Below are 18,333 nucleotides of genomic sequence, written 5' to 3'. Positions count from 1 at the left end.
AAATTGGCAGGGCTTAAGTGAGTTTAGTTTAAAGGTGCAGTGTGTACATTTTAGCGGCATCTAGCGGTGAGGTTGTGAATTGCAATATAGAGAAGCTACAGTGGCCGACACAGGACAAAGCTGTCGTCTGAGACAGCAGAGAGTAGCCAATCAAGCAAATGCACTCTGTAGAGCAGTTTGTCCATTTAGAGCTACTGTAGAAACATGTCGGGCGCAAAATGGTGACTTAACATGTAAGGGGACCCGCGGTGTATGTAGATAGAAATGGCTCATTCTAAGGTAATAAAAACATATGGTTCATTATGTAAGGGTTTATACACCACTGAAAAAGGTGCAGTGTGTAAATTTTAGCGGCATCTAGCGGTGAGGTTGCGAATTGCAATTTAGAGAAACTACGGTGGCCGACACAGGACAAAAATGTCGTCATCTGAGACAGCAGAGAGTAGCCATTCAAGCAAACGCACTCTGTAGAGCAGTTTGTCCGTTTAGAGCTACTGTAGAAATATGTCGGGTGCAAAATGGCGACTTAACATGTAAGGGGACCCAAGGTGTATGTACATAGAAATGACTCATAAGGTAATAAAAACATAATGGTTCGTTATGTAAAGTCTTTATACACCACTGAAAACATAGTTATGTATATTATATTACATTTCTGTCAATAGAGCCTCCTAAATATTACACACTGGACCTTTATACACAGATAGCAACGTGTGCTGTTCAGGTCTCACCTGCGCTCGCACGCTATCAACACCCAGCTGATGACGGGTAAATGACTCCTCATATTCAGGCATATGGCACTCGCAATGAAAAAAGCTTACAAAGAGTGACTGTTTTGTCCACGTTTTTTGGTCATCGCTGTTGTTGTAATGTATTGGGAAGCCTGAATGCATATCTATCGACAGAAACATTAGCCTAACTCGGTCTGTTTTATTTATTTTGAACAAACCATATTATAGATGCGTATGCCTCGTCAGATATGAGGTGAACCGCGGTGCGAGGACGGTACGGTTCGATTTTTTACCGAGAACCGTTACACCCCTACTAAACAGACAACACTGCAAATATTGTATTTTCTGACATGCATTATGAACAATAAAAGGACTCAATGAGTAAATCAACTATTTAATTAAGTTCTATTTTTAAGTACAATTCTCAAAGTGAATAGAAATTATTTGGATTTATATACAAAGCCCACACATAGTGGACAAAAAAAAAAAAAAAAAGTACACATTGAGCTAACATTTCAAACATAATAAGAAACATCTGTGATTAAATGCTATGTTTTTATAATATCTATATGTCACAAATACATATATCCACTCGGCTGGCCTTCGTAATCTTCATCATCTACATTCTCCTCTTCGCCTGATATTCTATAAGCTCCGTTTTCTTTCTGCCGGAACTCTTTGTTCAGCTGAGAACCTGGAAAATGTAAAGGGGGAAAAAAAAATTTGATTCATTGCATTAATTATTTATGATGCATCATAAATATGCAGTCTTTTAAAAAGTTTTTTTTTCTTCATTTGTTTAATATAGGCTAATATATTTTAGTATAATATACTATAATAATAATACATTTTTAGTAGATGCTTTTTAATTAACAGAGTGAAAATGCAGCGAACAGCCAGCATGCTAAGAGGATCTATTAATTAATACACTAAATAAAAAGCAGCATGTCTACATTTGATCATTTTTAGAAAGCTCAGCATTTTCTCAATATGCCCACAATGTCCTGCATGATATATTTAAATCTTCTCTTTCTATTTTTCTCTTTAAACCTATAGGAAAAAGGTCTGTCCTGTGTCCAGAGTCACCTTTCACTACCACCTATCCCAGAGTTCAATGCAGTCGGGACGTTCCGGGAAATGAGGGATGGGGGAGCAGGCACTGGTAGTGCAGATAAAGGAACAGACCCCCCAGAGAAAGAGATAACAGCCAGACAGTCACAGCAACGACCTGCCACATAATACACAAGCCCTTCCACCCCTTCTCCCTTTCCCTTCCAAATCTCCCCCCATCTAGGGCCCTCTCGACCTCCTGTCATCACCAGCCTTTATGTTGCTGCTGCAGAAAGCCCTCGACTGGTGTACGGTTATCGTCAGCACTGTCGGATTCTCGGAAGGCCAAGTTCACCTTTAGCGATGAGGAGATGATAAGCTTTGATAGTAGCGAATGCGAATCGATCAGCTCCCACTGTTGGTGCGTTCGCATGTCTTTTCTGACCACGCCACAGACCGCAGAGAGAACATGAACAACCTGACAGACCTCTCTCTGCAGTTCAGATGGATATTATTCAATGTTAAAACAAGAAAAATGTTCAAATTAAAGGGAAATGAATGTTCGTTGTCTGTATTAGGTTAAATAGCCTGCTACACTGCAAAAGTGTTTTGATTTTTGGAAAATGATTTTCTTCCTCAGTATTTATTGTTTGATTTCCAGTACAAATACGTTAACATTCTTAAATCAAGATACATTTGACACAAGATAAGTCTTGGTTTCTGAAAAATCTATAAAAAATTAAGTGACTTTACAAAATGTCTGCCAGTGAGGTAAGAAAAATAAACTTTTTTCCTACACCACTGGTGTATTTTTCTTGTTTTCCTGAAGTCCCTGATTTAATAATAGATATTCGTACTGGAAAACAAGACAAAAACACTGAGGAAGAAAATCATTTTTTGCATTGTAAAAATACTTTTCATGAGGATATCTTTAGATGAGGATATCAACTTGCATGACTGCAGAAGATAAATACTAGTCAACTTACACAAGACTGGTTATTCATAAGAAATAAAAATCGCAAATGTGTTCTATAATATAATTTAATATATTTTTCTCCTACACAGACTAAATTAAGAAACTAAATTAAGAGGAAATCTGAACGGAACTTTCTTCATATACGAAATTGAAGCTACACAACCTGGCGTCTTTCAAATATTTTAAATCCATTAATCGAGAATGGAGGATGAGTAGATAGATAGATAGATAGATAGATAGATAGATAGATAGATAAGACCTAGAGCTGCACAATTAATCGTTAAAATTTCGCAATCTCGATTCAAACACCCACACGATCTCAACGTTTTGTCTGTGTCTGTTAAACCTTTTACAAAATCACACCAGAACATTCATATCTGCATTTGTGCTGCCCTAGAAAAAGCAGTTATTATGTTGGCTATATGTATGAAACAGCTTCACATACAGTCTTTTCAAACACACAGTATCGTTATATCACAGAAGTACTGGGATTAAAAGTTTATAGTTCGGATGTAAACACTGATGTCTACAGAAGCAAACGAAATTGATCACATCACCTTTTGAAAGAAACTTGGCACTTCAAATAATGATTGTATGGATTTCATTGTTAAGCCACCAGGTGGCGACAAGTGACAAGCGTCATTGAATTATTCATTCAAGAGATTTGTTCAAAAATGTTGATTTATCCAGTACACTTCGACAGGGTCTCAAACAGTGTTGCCAAGAATTGGGCTACTTTAACAGTGTTGTTTTTCATGTCTGCAAATAACATGATACTTAGCCCCTGGGATGCGAATTTTAGCAGGGGGAACTGGATTTAACCCCTGGAATGCGATTGTGCTAGTTTTGAGAACCAATTGGGTGGGTTTTGATGTGAAAACCTGGCAACCCTGGTCTCAAACTGTATTAGATACCAAAATCTGTAATCAAAGTCAGAGATCTCAAATATTAACTATATTTGTCATCATATTCTTCCAAAAATCAAACATAATCTGAGTTATGCGGTTCCATTAACATTGGACTCAATTGTGTCTGTTTTTATTTCTCCCAAGGAATTTTGGGGAAACATTGTTGATATACTTAACCAAGTCTGAGTTATGAACAAGCAACTTCTGAACAATAACATATTCTTCTGGGTATAAGGGTGTGTGTAAAACAAATAAACAGTGGGGTTTGTGTCTGTGAGTGTGTGGAAGCAGCCCCAACAATCATGTTTTTTCAGCTTGTTCACCTCTGACCTTGTTTTCTAAAAGGCCGTGAATGAATGTGTTCTCAGACATACCTCCAAGTGTAACCTGTAATCTGGCGGAGGCAGACACCTCTCCGAAGGCGTTCCTGGCGGTGCATGTGTACACACCTGCATCGTTCGGGCCGACTCTTTGAATCTGGAGCCAGCCGGTCAATTCAAACCTCCGAGGACCTCCACGAGCCTGTAATTACAGAAATGCACACCATTGCACATTTACCAGCACTGTCTGTGAGAGAATGTGACTAGAATGAAAACCTGGTGTGAGCATTTATCTAACTATGTGTTTGTCTGCTGAAGCTTCAATTAGATGGACAATGCGATGAAAAATACTAAAGAATATGTGAGTATGCAGACCTTGCATTTCTGATCACAGTTTGTATTTTTTTCGGATGTTGCTTTCCTGTTTTATTGTTCACTTATATGTTCACATACCTGTACAGCCGTGCTCGAATCATCAGCAGGAAAAGAAATAACGTCCCCCTCTTTACTCCACTGGACGGAAGCCAGTGGATACGACGACACCTCACAGGAAAAGATGACATCACTTCCTTTGGTTGTGACGATGTCACGTGGAGCGTAAGTGATAACTGGTTCTGTAAAGTTTGCAGAAGATGGAAACTTTGAACTTTAGATAAATTAATTACATTTATATTTATTAATTTAGCCAAGGCTTTTTTTCTAAAGCGACTTACAACAAGCGATTCATCAAAAGTGCTAGAGTAATACAACGTTTCAGTCATTGTTCAAAATAGTACAAGCTAGAATAGGAAGGGATTAAGGAATAGTCAGAGTTTAAATTAGTAAAATAAAACATAACACATTCATATTTTAAATTGAAAAGCATCCCAAAGCAAATCTCTGCTACTGGATGGTTCTTTCACACCAGCTTCTGTATTTGCTGTAGCCATTTGTGCTGTGTTTGGTTAGCTTGGTTAATTATTTTAAGGTGTGAGATTGGACACTTACGAGCTGCTAATCTTAAACATGACGGTAAGGTAAATACAAACCTAATGGCTGAATTTTCATTCCCACAGCTGAACAAATGGGTTTTCATTTGGCCTTTTCCATGACAAAACTTTTAAATGAGGTGATTATGTTGGCACTCAGACTCTATCCATGACAATGGTTCCTCCTGAGAGGACATTTACATCTATATATACATTTACATTAGCAGTTGTATTCATATCAAAATGATGCAGCCTTTAGGTGAGGTAGCTGAGCAAACAAGTTAAGTATGACTAAAAATCAAATGCCAAAAAGAAAACAGTGTTTGCAGGCCTTCAGAAGGGTAAATCTCTGTCAAGACATGTCCTGGTCACATTCATGGCAAAAAGCAAAAGAAAGAAATAATTGTATTTTCCTGAAAGAAAATCAAGCCTGTTTTAGGACCATTTTTCTGCATTGTGACTTTATATTTATGACAATTAAGCACCCCTACCAAATTGTCCTTATCTTAATGCACAGTTCTCTCAACATTCTCATTTTAATATATAATTTTAAGATATTTAAAATATATGAATTGTAAAGTGTTTATCAATGCTGGGTTGTTTCAAACTAAATTTGAGTCAAATATGGACAAACCCAACAGTTGGGTTAAATTCTTTTATTACATTTTTAACCCAACAGTTGGGTTTGTCCATATTTGACTCAAATTTGGGTTGAAACAACCCAGCATTTTTTAGAGTGTGGTATATTTGTTGTGCCGTAATTGAAATATTGTATTACAATATTGTATATTTTAAATACAATAAAATAAAAATGTTTTACCATATTGTATTTACTGTAACTGTAAAAAGTGGCAGTAATGAAAATTCCCATTAAGAATAATGGGGATTACAATATATATATCATAGTTTGTTTAGAGATACTCACTTGTCTTGCAGGGTCCAAGATGCACCATTGTCAACGTCTGACCTTTGCCTTGCTTGTGTTGGGCCGCCCGAAACTGACATATATTCTTAAATGTCTTTCCATCAGAACCGCAGAGTGCTTCCTGCTTGCTGCACACGCAGACGGCTCTGGGCTCACCTGTGGGGTTTCTGCGAGGAGCTCTGCAGCGCAGACCTTCAGCACAGCGCCCGTAGAAAGTAGACCCGGACCGGGGCTCTGGGTCACACAATTGCCCCTCGTCGTTTCCACATTCCCAGCAACACCCGCACTGGTCACGAACCAGCCCGGCTGGACAGCCCTGCAGCTGCCTAACATCTGGGCACCTCTCAGGGTGGCACTTTTTAGGGCATCCCTCACCTGGTCGAAGGCTCTTCTGCCAGTCAAAACGACCCAGGTGCTCCACATGGAATGGCTCGGATACTGAAACCAGCATCAGTACTAGTAAAACTAGTAAATAAGCCATTGTTCAAAAGGTTAAACTGGCTAAAGTCACCAAAAAGATGAAAAAAGTCCTCAGATAGCAGTAAAAGCTTTTATGTCAGTGCAAAAGGCCAAGAAATGCACTCTCGAGGGACACGAGTGGTCCTCACCAGTCACTATGCCTGAAAGAAATCACAAAATACAATGTTTCCAGGGATTTGTCTCTGTGCAGTCCTCAGAATATCCTGATAAACTATGGTCCTGTGTCACAAAAGTGCAACAGGCTGAATGAGCAAGAAGGTGGGAAAGAAAACACAGAGGCAGCTCTAACTTTGGTGACCCCCTCTTAAACTGCAGGGTGCCTCCCCCCATTTGCCAAACAAAAGTGTAAAAAAAAAGGTGTGAGCAGGGAGATGCACAACATCCAATCAAAATGCTCAATTTGAGTTGGGGTGGGGGGTGAAACTGTGGGTTTGAAATCATGGGTTTTTAACCAAACTGGAGGAGTCAGCAGAGAGGGTCATAAAGTATCCCTCGTAAACCTGGTCTCAGGTAGTATCTGATTTTTTTGCACACCTCAAACTGTGATTGTCTCCCATCAGGTACTGAGACTTGAATGTTTTGTAAGTAACGTTTTACATAAAGTGAGTTAACTGTAGTTGAGTGCCTATAGCTCACTGGTACAATCAAGGTCTTCTAATATACTTATAGAAAACTATCCATTAGCGTTACCATTTTTTTGAGCCAATCACATGAGAAATTAAGGAAGCGTGAAAAAAAAATGATGTTGATACTTTTTCAAATAAGTAACACAAAATTACTTTTTCCTATTTGTCCCCACGTTGAGAGAAATCAGAGGTATTGCACTGTGTAAACGTAGTTATTGTAGTTCATAAAAACAGATTCAGTATTTCTCAAAATGAAGAAAAACAGTGAAATGCAAACTCAAAATATTACACAAACCTGCAATAATTAAAAGTTAAATTACACAAATATACTTTATGTATTTAATCTCACGTTATTAACCAATGTCTTTGCTGCTGACCTTCCATGATCCAATCCAACCGAAACTAATAAGCAAAAATGACTTTAGATAAACATCACATTTGTGTTTTATTTTTTGTTTTTATTGCTGAAGTAAGAGTGTTGAACCTTCTTCTCCTGCATCCTGTTCTTCTGCAATCTAGAAAGGCAGCACAGCTGAAAGGTTTGTTTGAGCTGCGCCCTCTGCTGTACAGGAGTGAATTTGCGTTTCCTTTTGCATTTCACTTATGGTGTGAAAGGCATTTGTCTTTTTTTTTTTTTTTTTTTTTTTTTTTAACAAAGCAAGCCCCATCTAGGTCAGAAAAGTAACACAAAAGTAATGTAAAGCATTACTTTATATAAAAAGTAACTAAGTAAGGCAATTAGTTACTTTTTTAGTCAGTAACACAATATTGTAACACATTACTTTTCACTCAAAGTAACTTGTTGTTCCCCAACACTGGTAACTGGTTTAAACCTTGTGCAGCAGTTGATTGACAGGCGAGTAGCGCTGTTCAAATTCATTTGACAACATATGTTTTTAAACTACGAGTGCAATTTTATGTGTTTTGGTCATGTTGATGTAATTGAAATTGGACTAGATTTGCATTTGAATTTAACGTTGAATTTGTGCTTGAATCTTTATTTTTCTTTATAGAGCCCATGCTTGATGAGTATAGATTTCTTATTATTTCCTATAGAAAAAGGAAGATTTGCCATAAGATTTTAAAAGCATCCAATTGTGCAAAAATCTGTGTAAGATTAATCTTGAGCATTTTTTTTTTTTTTTTTTTTTTCGTCTGTATTCTTATAAGAGAAAGACTGTGCATTTTTAAATTTGTATCCTATTTCTATCAATGTTCAGCACTACACATATGATCTCAAAGCTAATAGACATACAATTACATTCATTTATTTGCACTATATCCAAAGTGATGTACAAATGATTAATATAAGCAGAAGTAATAAACCAACACAGTGACATACAAGTAATGGTACAAAGCATATAGTAACATAGAAGCTGTTCTATGTTACGCTAACGTTTCCATTAAATTATTCAAACATTTCTGAATGTTCAAAATGTCCAGTTTCTTAAATGTTAATAAAAATCTATGTGAACGTTAAGAAAACATATAATTTTATCATTCTTCAAAAATTATGGGAATGTTATTCTGAATGTAGTAACATTTAAAAAAAACAGTAGATGTCTAGCTAAAACATTTAAAAAAAAAAAAAAAAAATACTCAATGAACGATGTATAAATATAATTTTTGTGCTGATGTTTTGAGAACATTATTAAAGACCAGATAACTTCGAACAATGTTACTGCAAGTTGTGCATAACTTTGAGAGAACCTTGCCAGAACGTATAAAGTTCTGAGAACATTCCCTGTTAGCTGAGAAACTCTCATTTTGATTTCATGGGGCTAAAAAAAAACATTCAGTAGTTGGTCCAGATTTGTTGTTGGAGCCCTACATGAAAAACAAAACGGGCCTCATTACAAATGAGCTTATCTGTGCTGTGAAAGAAAGTGAGAAGGCATTTAGCTCCTCTCTCTCACTAATGTCCTTAGTTTATCTGCTTCTCTCACCTCGCCACGTTAAGCCAAAACAAACAATTAGGCAGCCATTAAGGGCCCATTGTTAATTGTAAATAATCCATCATTAATATTGATTAGCTGTGGCGAGCAGATCTCATTCACTTCTTACCTCCTAATGAGTGGGTCTTAGTGGGCTAATTGCTTCAGGCTATTTCCATTCAACGCCGGAGAGGCTGCAGCGAGCTCTGGAGTGTGCCTCGAGTTTTACTGTTAACTAACACAGATTGAACGTCCATGATAAGATCAGACCCCACTCCAATTAACTTTCTCTATGAGAACTTTTCCCAAGGTTACAATGTGTTTTTCATATCTATCCAAAAAGCACCATAAAAGTAGGTCATATGACTTAGACAACTCAAGTCTTCTGAATATATATCCAAAAAGACTATATATATATATATATATATATTTATAAACTGTAGTTCTCTTTTTGGAGCTCGACAGCCCCTGGTCAATGTATGATGACAGATTTCCATTGTTTGATTATTCCTTTAAGGGCTTTAACTGGAAAACACATGCTGTCGTAGTATTTCTGTAAGTGCATTGTTAGAAAGTGTTATAGTGACGTCTTAAATTATTGCTTGAAGGCAAACCAGCTGTCTGCAATTGTAAACTCTTTGAGACGACAGCAAAAATAGATGTCTCATTGTCTCCCCATTCAGTGGAACATGATGTCTTTTTGATGGTTTGAGTTTGAAATATTTTGTCAATGTCAAAAATATATGGCACTTTCTCAAAACAAAAAAAAATTATCCACCTTATCAATTTTACAATATTACGCAAGTGGTAAAACTTGCTCTAGAAACCAGTGTGTTTATAATTAAGACATTACATTACATTAAAATAATATGGTAAATATATTATAAGCTGTTTTCTGTACAGCTACACTCTAAAAAAAAAAGAAAAAAAAAAGTGCTATGTAGCACTAAAAGTGGTTCTTGGCTCGTAATCATAGGAGAACCACTTTTGGTGCTATGTAGCACCATTTCTTTAAAGGTGTTCTACAGCACCGTTGTCAAATGGTGCTATGTAGAACCCATAAGAGGTGCCATATCGCATTTTATTTCTCCAACAAAAATGGTGCTAAACAGCACCAACAGTGGTTTCTTGGCTCGTAATGAACCTTTAAAGGGGCTTAACAGGTTCTTTGAACGGCAGTGGTGCTATATAGCACCTCAGTCATCCCAAAGAACCGGTGAAGAACCACTGAAGCACCAAGATTTGGTGCTATACAGCACTTAAATTGGTTCCCCTATGATTACGAGCCAAAGAACCACTTTTAGTACTATATAGCACCATTTTTTGTTAGAGTGATAGAAATAACTCAAAGCGGATTACACCGGAAACACAGTTTACAAATGGCCGCGTCCACTCTTATGTGTAAAACAAGGTGGTATATTGTATTCATGTTAATTTTTTTAATTCTCATTATTCTCAGTGTTGATTCTCATTAGATTCTCATTACATGTAATACTATATTTAGTCTGTAAAGATACTATTGTCATGAGAAGTGTTGGGGAAGTTACTTTTAAAAGTAATGCATTATTATAGTGTGTTACTTAGTTACTTTTTATGAAAAGTAATGCATTACATTACTTTTGTGTAACTTTTTCTCAACTGGGCTGGGCTTGCTGGTTTATTTTTGGGAAATGTTAAAGTCCTTTCACACCAAAAGTGAAATGAATAAGCCTCAGGCTGAAGGAAATGCATATTTATGCCTGTACAGTAGAGGGCGCAGCTCAAACAAACCTTTCAGCCATTCTGGATTAAAGAAGAATAGGATACAGGAGAAGGAAGTTCAACACTCTTATTTCTGAAACTAATCTAAAGTAATTTGCATTTCACTGTTTTGTGAAAAGTCATTTTGAGGAATACTGTGTTTTTGTGCAAGTGAGATGAGTAAATGCATGTTCACATTTAGTCTAGAACTAAATATAAAAATATAAAACAAAGCAAAATAAAATTTCTTGCTTTCTTCTGTTTTGGACTGAAATATGATCATTTTGGCACATGTTTGTGACTGAAGAAACTTTTTGGAGGATATCAGCAGTGTAAATGTAGTTTATCATAGCTCAAGTTAGATGAAAACAGGATATATCAACAATGCAGAATGATCAGATTGGCTCACCCAAAGAAATGCAAATCAAATACTTTTTTAGAAAAACTTTCATCGACATTAGTGACCCCATGAAAAGAAAGCAAAACTCGATATGTAAATCATTCTTATTCATGTCAATTTCTGTTGTCTGTTTTGCAGTGTAATGGGTACTTTGCTCCTGTGATTTATTTTCAAGTGGACAGGCATGTCAGATTCATGAAGATCAATTGCTTTATCCCGTCTGTCTGTCTCTCTCATGTGTCTCACACACACACACGCTGTCTCACAGTCTTTATGGAGCCTCCACAAATTTAATTCCCTTATACTGTAACAATGATGTCACTAAGCGGAGGTCACGTATGGAGCAAATGCTTGTAAATCCAAATGACTGTATAGCCTATTAAACAGGGCAAGCAATGGAATTACAGGACGTGAAGCAGGGGAGAGATTCACCTCACCTCGGGGATTAGATATATTGGTTTGTGATAACACAGAAGCCATGAATCACCGCAGTGTGTCACAGGAGGTAGAGCCCTTATCATGGGCCTTTAAATGATGATCAATAAGATCTTTTTTTCACTCATTTACATGGTGTAATTCGATAACTTCCTCTTCAAAACTGAAATCACCTCTCACGCAAGAAAGTCAGTGAGTGTTTAAAATTGCATATTAAATATTTGTGTTTTTCTTATATATGTATATATAAAAAAGCAATGTAGATAGATAGATGATAGCATATTTTATAAATTAACTTTTGTGAACAAGGGTGGAAGAACACTTCATTTCCCAGAATTCATTGCCTGTGTTGTTTTTCTTTGAATTGTAAATTCAATTCAATTCAAACTCCTCCTTCTGTCAAATTCACACTTATGAAATTAAAGGGAGCCAAATCTTCAATTCTGAGTTGGTATAAACAACTGACCTTTCAATATACAACATAGTAATATAAATATTACATATATATATATATATACACAAAAACTCACTGGGGCGGTATATATAGATTTGTTATCATTTGTCAAATCAACTTGGATAAATAATGTGGTTCAGATAACAATATTTTGAGTTTCTATTTATTAAACCAATCTCCTTCATTGTATTAACTCACATTTTTGATTTCAATGAACTCAAAATTTTAAGGCAACTAGGTAACTTACTTTTTTAAGTTAAATCAACAATATATTTTTTTTTACAGTGTGTGTTATGGCGTTCATAGCACATATTCATTACATAGAACACTCTTTTGTTTTGTTCTCGCATATAAATATGCAATTCCATGAGAAAGCAATATAAATCCCATTCAGCATGTCACCTGCTGTGAAATCACAGTACGGTGTTTTATCAGGCTGTGATACGCATGCTGTGTTGAAGGTATTGAGTTTAGCGTAATGGATTTTAGAAAACATTTGAATTGTATCTTAATTTACTTGCGTTGTGCAGCCTGTTAGAAGAGGAAACAAGAATATTAAACAAAACAAGTCAAAGACATCAGTGCAATAATTTTCTCCAGCTCATCTTCACAAAACATACCAATCTACATTTATGGCGCTCTCATTATCCATTATTTCCCATATTATGAAACACCTTATAACCTGTCAAGTCTTTTATCTCACCAGGCAGGTACTTAACTTCAGCGTTATTAACATGATCCAACTGCCTTAGACTCACCACAGGATGCTTTTCCCACAAAGTGAACTGCTTGATTTCTTTTTAAATTGTTTTAAAGTGCCTTTATTTTCCTTCGACAGACATTAGCCTCACAGCGTTAGCCATGACTTGAGAGCTTGGCACGCTAGGACATCGGAATGGTCAATCAGAGCTGATAATGTTGGTCAGGGTGGTTGATTTGGTCTCTTTGCAATCTTACAGTCGACATGAATTGCTGAGACGGACCATTTAAGCAGCATAATTCCATCATTTTAATAGTTTTAATGCTCAACAGGTACACAGATCTGGGCAGCGTATGCTGTGTTTCCCAAAAGTCACACCCTGTGCCAAGCTGGACTTGAATAATTGAAGCGGTTTTGTGTACACTCATTCATCTGAAGTGCTCTCTCATAAGTCTTTCTCCAGAGACGGATTTGAGCGGGAAAAGGCAGCACTGTTCCTGCATTAATGAGAAGCTCTTTGCTGCATCTACTCTGTAAAGATAGGCTATACAACTCAACATTACGCTGTTTTTAAAGCCATTTATCACATCAATCACAAGACATACTTGTGTGTGTGTGTGTGTGTGTGTGTGTGTGTGTGTGTGTGTGTGTGTGTGTGTGTGTGTGTGTGTCTATCATAAGCACTTCCTAGAATACATATTTTGATATTCCATTTCAAAGACATTTTTTGGATTAGTCTGAGGGAAATCTGTGGAGAATATCTATCAGTTTGTAGATTTGTCTTCAGTTGTGTAGGCCTAAATATTAAACTTTACCACTCCTGTGTCAATTCATCCATATTTCCACAACCACCAATGAAAATAACATAACTTAGAAATGCATTTCATGACTTTGCTGTATCGAGAAAAGGGTTAGTTCACCCAAAAATGAAAATTCTGTCATTAATTACTCGCCTTCATGTTGTTCCACACCCGTTAGACCTTCGTTCATCTTTGGAACACAAATTATGATATTTTTTGATGAAATCTGAGAGCTTTCTGATCCCCCATAGAAAGCAACACAATTACCACTTTCACGGCCCAGAAAGGTCGTAAAGACATCGTTAAAATAGTTCACAGTGGTTCAACCTTTTATAAAGCAACGATAATACTTTTTGTGCGCAAAAAAAAGAAAAGAAAAGAATTTATTCAACAATTTCTTCTCTTCCGTGTCTCCCTCTGACGCCATTCACGTGCTGCTGACACAGGAGCCGGCCAATACTGAGTCGGCGTTCTGACGTAGAACCTGGAAGCGCTGCACTGTGTTTACAATGTCAACAGCGTAAGAGACTGACACAAAAGAGAAGAAATTGTTTTTTTGTGCACAAAAAGTATTATCATCACTTCATAACATTAAGGTTGAACCACTGTAGTCACATTAACTATTTTAACGTCTTTACTACCTTTCTGGGCCTTGAAAGTGATAATTGCGTTGCTTTCTATGGGGGATCAAAAACCTCTCAGATTTCATCAAAAATATCTTAATTTGTGTTCTGAAAATGAACGAAGGTCTTATGGGTGTGGAACGACATGAGGGTGAGTAACTAATGACAGAAATTTAATTTTTGAATGAACTATCCCTTTAAATGGATGTTTTATATAGCCAGGTAAAATCAATACCAGGGTCAATTATTGTCTCTATATAAAAAGGATGTCTTATGGAGGCCTTGAAGTTGGCCGAAACATCACTGTTTTTAAAGAAATAAAGTCAGCTCTATGTTTATAGAGTGAGTATTGCATTTTATTATTTTTTTTTTTTTTTTACAAAAATTACATATAAAATTACATTTCCATTACAACCAATAATTTTACCATTAATAACGTTTTTTTTTTTTTTTAAGTTAGTGTTTACCAAGGTGCACAAGGTTCATTGAAGATCCTGAGATGAAATAGTGAGTAAATAAATAGAAATCAAGGTAAATATCACTTAGGAACATATTTTTATTATTTTATTTTATTATTTTATTGGGCATTTTCACTCAACCTGCTATTTTGAAATGCAATAATAGTTATGAAATTACCCAAAAGAGTCTTTGATTTTATTACACAAAATGCTAGTAAACACAATGTCACAAAACATAATTTGAGATGGACATTGTTAGTAGACAAATTTAATAAACTAGTGAAAAAGTGTGTTTTAGTGAACTTATATATATATAGATAGATAGATAGATAGATAGATAGATATATGCATGTATTATGTGTGTGTGTGTATATATATATATATATATATATATATATATATATAAAGGCAAAATAGACATCCGGCAAACACAGAACTTCTACAGTTACACAAACTTTACTTTTTTTATATATATACATATATAGATATAGATAGATAGATAGATAAATAGATAGATATATGCATGTATTATGTATTATGTGTGTGTGTGTGTGTATATATATATATATATATATATATATATATATATATAAAGGCAAAACAGACATCCGGCAAACACAGAGGACATACAGACGCAGCACAAAGCCAGAACTTCTACAGTTACACAAACTTTGCTTTCGCCCCCTCTAAATCAAGCCCCTTTACCAGCATCTGCCATCTGTTCCAGGAGAATCTGTTTCACTCCCCGAGCCAAGCAAGGCCGTTATTGGTCCTAATGGCGCTATCAGCTAAGCCGCTAAACCCAATTACTGCTTAAAAAGGGAGGCCACCCCAGCTAATCATGGCCGCCTAACCTGATTTGGCTGTGATGAAGAGATGGGATAAAGATCAGTTAATGCAGGGAGAATGATCTCACAAATACAAAAAACTCAATTCATTTCTCTGGGAGGCCAATCTGTCCGATTCAGCGCTAATGGAGTGGAGTTTCATTAGACTCGAGGCGTGCTGCTCGCTCTTATCAGCCTGATGACAAATAATATCAAATAAGGGTGATCTTCATTAGGGACATGTGTCTCAAAAAGCTTTGATTTGGGAAGGATTGATGCAAAATGTGTTAACATACTGATCTGGACATCATGGTGATGGCCTTACATGGCAGCAAGTGAATATAAATGATAAAAACAACTCACTATTATTCATACTTAGGCTTTTGTTTTATACTTTAGCATGTTTGTTCACCATTTGTGCTACAGATATGAATAGCCTACCTCAAATCATGTAGCTTGTTCAAAAGAGGTTTTTGGACTGACTTTTCAAAGTGATTTGATTTAAAAACCAATGACCAGACCTAAAAATCATAGAGAATTGGGCCTGTAAGTAACCACCTCCCTAGCAACAGCATTTTTTAGTTATTTTCTGTCCTTTTACTAATTCATTTAGCCTACTTACTACATCTAATGGCCAAAGTATACTTCTTTTTTTTTTTTTTTTTTTTAACAGCGTACACGCACAGTCGAACGCACAGCCTTGCAAAGTATACTTCATTTGACTTACGAGTACACAGGCTTTCGCGCATGCGAGCAATCTCTCACCACGAGTTACAACATCTTTGTATTCTTTCATGCTAGAGTTGTACAAATGAAGGTTCTTTCTAACCTCTTCACACAATCTCTTGTCTATGTAGGCCTCCATTGTCGCTGTAGCTTGCATGCGTTCCAGTGTGGTGAGAAATCGAGTCCAGAGTGATTTATAACGTTTAAATGTGTTATAATGACCATTAATGTCTTTTAAATTACAGGGATCATGTACTAGTATATAACTGAAACTAGCTATAGGTTGTGAAATCAAGCATTTCTCATTCTTACTGTTTTTTTTTAGTTAGTTTATGTACTAGCATAGCATACATCTACCCGATTAGCCTGCTAGCTTAGCTTATATTATATTAGGTATGTTTTTTGCTTCCAATAGGCTATCTGTTTCCAGTTTGTTTTATTATGCAATACACAGACATTAATTTTATATTTCAAGCATGTTGTTTATGCACTTAATGTAATAAACATCATCAAATTGTGAAATAGGTTATAATTAGTCAAGACATCACGATAACAACTTTTGATCAGGCATTACTGCCTGGGTCCTAAAGGAGACCCGATTCCTGGGAATGGGTAGGGTTAGGGCATAGAATATACAGTTTGTACAGTATCAAAATCATTATGTCTATGGAAAGTCCCCATAAAATATGGAAACTCAAAAAAGAAGTGCCCTTGTTTTGCGTTATAGTGAACTTCTTCAAACTCGTCTCTTTTCCTGTGGGCTTTTAGGCCTTAAAGTCAAGTTCTCTTAACACGCTGTTAGCCACACCATCTGTTAATAGGTCTGTTTTGACAGCGCGTGTGCGTGCGTGTTCACCTGAGGGTACAAATTCATTTATTCGGCCGCTCTCATCTGCAGCCCTGCAGTAAGAGTGAGCTGTGCATGCGGCTGAAGGGCAGGTCTGGCCTAACAGAGCCGGGCCAGGCCTTACAGACGGACATTAGGCCAAACCGGAGTTAAAATCCTATTAGTTTCAGCTGGGAATCAGATTATCGTCGTCGAGAATCACTCGTCTGGCAACTAGGGTCTAATTTACGCCAATCAACAGCAATTATTGAGGGGAAGGGGAGCATCTATTAGGGAAGCTCATCCACTTAGGCTAATGAATGGAGCAGATTCAATCTCTTACTGAAGAGACATATTTGGGAACTGCAGCTGGGGGCGAATGCACTGCATTCAAGGGGAACCACTGTTATCTGACTGTGTGTGTGTTTGTGAGAGACATTCATTCATAGTGAGTTTTATTATAAATGGCAGCCTTATGGATCAGACGTTCAGATTTTTTAGGTTCGTGTAGTATATTACCTTTGCACTAATATTGGATCAATATATGTCGTTATTTGCTTTGTTAATATACTGTCAAACTGCTCATGAGAGAGATGTGGGTTAGGCCTACTACAGTTAATGTAGGCTAGCCTGCTAAATTGTAACTCCCAAAAAGGAAAAATAAGAACATTTTTATCGTTTTATTAATTAATGAAATGTTTTAATTTGTTAAATTATAATGGTGGGCTAACAAAAAGTCACTGACATCAAACTACAGAACTGCTGAAGCGCTGTTTTCAAAAAGTCTTGAGAGTTGAAAATGTGACATTGGGAAATGAGAATGCTTGTGGTGCCCCCTAGTGTTTGAAAACAGCAAGTGTTTCCTGCACAAAGTTAATTTTTTATAAGGCAAAAGGAAGAAAATGAAAGAAAAAGTTTGCAGTTGTCTAAATATGTAAGAATAAAAAATAATAGAAAACTGAAAATTTTAAACCCATTTAAATAAAATGATGCCTATTTTAATTGTTTGATAAAGGATATTAAAGGTTGTCAAATTGTATTGTAGTGCGTACTCCATAACGCAAGATGTCAACCCTCAGCTAGCATAATGCACGTAGAAATGCAAGAAAATAAGATAAAGATGAAAGGTGAGTTGTCTTTTGAAAACTCATGAGGAACATAGATGCTTTATATACCAGCTTTTCCACTCTTGACTATTTAGTAAAAGGTTAACAAATGCGGCAGAAGAGGTCGCTAGACACTTACCTCAGGGCTTAGAACTGATACATAATACTGGCTAATACTTAATTACACATTAATTAAGACACTTATTTTACTACATAATAATGTATAGACATAAATAATATATATTATTTTTTATTATTTTATTATTATTTTCAATATTATTATTTAATATTGTATTATTTACAGTAATGCCAATAAAGCA

At 36.2% G+C, this 18,333-nt stretch overlaps 1 protein-coding gene across 3 annotated transcripts; it reads right to left on the bottom strand.

Annotated features, from left to right (window-relative positions):
• Nucleotides 1–891: 891 nt before the first annotated feature.
• kazald2 (Kazal-type serine peptidase inhibitor domain 2) lies at nt 892–8,909 on the bottom strand. 3 transcript variants are annotated; one of them, XM_051861082.1, is made up of 5 exons: nt 7,469–8,909; nt 5,879–6,498; nt 4,439–4,599; nt 4,040–4,187; nt 892–1,425 (listed from the first exon to the last, which is right to left on the bottom strand). In XM_051861082.1, the coding sequence occupies exons 2-5, from the start codon at nt 6,357–6,359 to the stop codon at nt 1,304–1,306; spliced, it is 912 nt and encodes a 303-aa protein (XP_051717042.1). In that variant the 5' UTR covers nt 6,360–6,498; nt 7,469–8,909; the 3' UTR covers nt 892–1,303. The 3 variants fall into 3 exon arrangements, with proteins under 3 accessions (XP_051717042.1, XP_051717041.1, XP_051717040.1); XM_051861081.1 differs by having other exon boundaries at nt 893–1,425; nt 7,334–8,909; XM_051861080.1 differs by having other exon boundaries at nt 896–1,425; nt 7,362–8,907.
• Nucleotides 8,910–18,333: the final 9,424 nt, after the last annotated feature.

Source organism: Ctenopharyngodon idella, chromosome 14, assembly GCF_019924925.1.
Source record: "Ctenopharyngodon idella isolate HZGC_01 chromosome 14, HZGC01, whole genome shotgun sequence".
NCBI lineage: Eukaryota > Metazoa > Chordata > Actinopteri > Cypriniformes > Xenocyprididae > Ctenopharyngodon > Ctenopharyngodon idella.
The sequence above is the reverse complement of the archived record's forward strand: the minus strand, read 5'-3'. Positions and strand labels throughout refer to the sequence as shown.

Bases quoted from the DNA above. Each gene is read 5' to 3' on its own strand.
- kazald2 (XM_051861082.1), bottom strand. From the start codon at position 6,359: ATGGCTTATTTACTAGTTTTACTAGTACTGATGCTGGTTTCAGTATCC. The intron at 4,188-4,438 runs GTATGTGAACAT...CTGTAATTACAG, and splicing joins ATTCGAGCACGGCTGTACAG to GCTCGTGGAGGTCCTCGGAG. The intron at 1,426-4,039 runs GTATGTCTGAGA...TACATTTTCCAG, and splicing joins ATTACAGGTTACACTTGGAG to GTTCTCAGCTGAACAAAGAG.